We start from the raw sequence: 1,543 nt of genomic DNA, 5'->3' as shown, positions 1-1,543 counted from the left end.
CGATACTATATCAAGTATACTTGGTACCAATTTATTTGGCTACCAACAAGTTTGGTTGATACAAATTGGTAATGGTATATATCAACTTCTTTTAATTTCTATTGCAAAATTTAAAAATAAGCAAAGACATCCGGATTTTGATGTGTAGTATAGAAATTAGTTACGTAGTTCTTTTAGTTTACAAAAAAATTCTATTGAAGTAACGTTTTAATATTGTGTTCTAACGTGGTAATAACTATTTACTAATACAACAAAATGACTAATATAATGTTATTAAAACTGTAAACACTAAATACAATTAACAGTTGATATATATATATATATATATATATATATATATATATATATATATATATATATATATATATATATATATATATATATATATATATATATATATATATCAAATGAATTGGTTGGTACGATATTATTATGGTATTCTAATTTTTGTATTTTTACCATGCCAATATTGATCAATTGGTACAGTACTACCAACCAAACATATTGGCTACCAAATATATTGGCTACCAAGTTTCTTGGTTCGGTTGGTTACATGTTGGTTGTTTTTCCATGGTACAATTTTGTCAGTCCTAGTTAAAATGAAAGAGAAGAGGACATGTGGCAAAAAGATTTTGATTTATTAGGAATGATACTTATTTATTTATATTCAACAATATATTAAACACAAAAGAGAAATAACGACGGTCTATAATCATCATAAGTAACTTAGATAATGCAAATAAACAGTCACGATGAAATACGAACACTAACAAGATTCCCAACATTTCCAAAGAAAAATATCATAATCAAACAAGTAATATAGTAGTAACACCATAAATTAAAATACAAATCTGTCTAGTTTAATTAGCCATAGAGATGCAACCAAGCTAGCCTTAAAAGTCATCAGCTGGTTCAGCGGAAGGGGTTTCCGCATCGGGTTGTCCTGCTTGATAGCGCCTGCAATAGCCTTTTAGTAACGGAGGGAATGATGATGAGGCGCCGGGAAACATTTGAGGCCAACAGTTGGAACTTATGTCCTCAATCGCTAGACAACATGAAGGGCCAATGGTCATCCCTAGTTTTCCATTCACAAAAGCTCGATAAATTTCTGAATAACAACCAATGATCTCTTCAACAGATTGCCAACAATCTCCCAAACTAGGTTGGGAAGGTGTTGAGTCGAGCTCAAACCCTGAGGTTTGAAGTTCTTGATCATCATCAGCTAGCCCAGATGGCGATAAGGCTAGAAGTAGTGTTGCAAAGACAGAAAGAATGAGAAGCGATGATCTCAAAGAAGCCATAGATGAATGCATTTGTTAAAGTCCTGGTTTGAAGTGTGAAATAAGTGGTGATGATTTTATAGTTGTTTCTTGTTGTGATTTTGGTAGGTTTTGTAAAGGATTTTGTTGTTAGTTAGGTTTAAATGGTAAAATATGATTCGAATCATTTATCTTAATAAAGATTACATAATTCACTAAGATTCCATTCAAGCAAATCACAATACCAAATAAATATCCATTATTCGTGACATAAAACGCATAAC

The 1,543-nt window shown here is 31.0% G+C and overlaps 1 protein-coding gene across 1 annotated transcript; it reads right to left on the bottom strand.

The window, feature by feature from the left end:
- Positions 1–893: 893 nt before the first annotated feature.
- LOC145067162 (egg cell-secreted protein 1.2-like) lies at positions 894–1,301 on the bottom strand. The gene has a single exon (XM_079014360.1). The coding sequence runs from the start codon at positions 1,299–1,301 to the stop codon at positions 894–896; it is 408 nt and encodes a 135-aa protein (XP_078870486.1).
- Positions 1,302–1,543: the final 242 nt, after the last annotated feature.

This window comes from Lactuca serriola, chromosome 8 (assembly GCF_051521515.1).
Source record: "Lactuca serriola cultivar US96UC23 chromosome 8, Lser_US96UC23_V15, whole genome shotgun sequence".
NCBI classification, from domain to species: Eukaryota; Viridiplantae; Streptophyta; class Magnoliopsida; order Asterales; family Asteraceae; genus Lactuca; species Lactuca serriola.
Note: the sequence above shows the minus strand (reverse complement) of the source record. Positions and strands in the feature narration are given on the sequence as shown.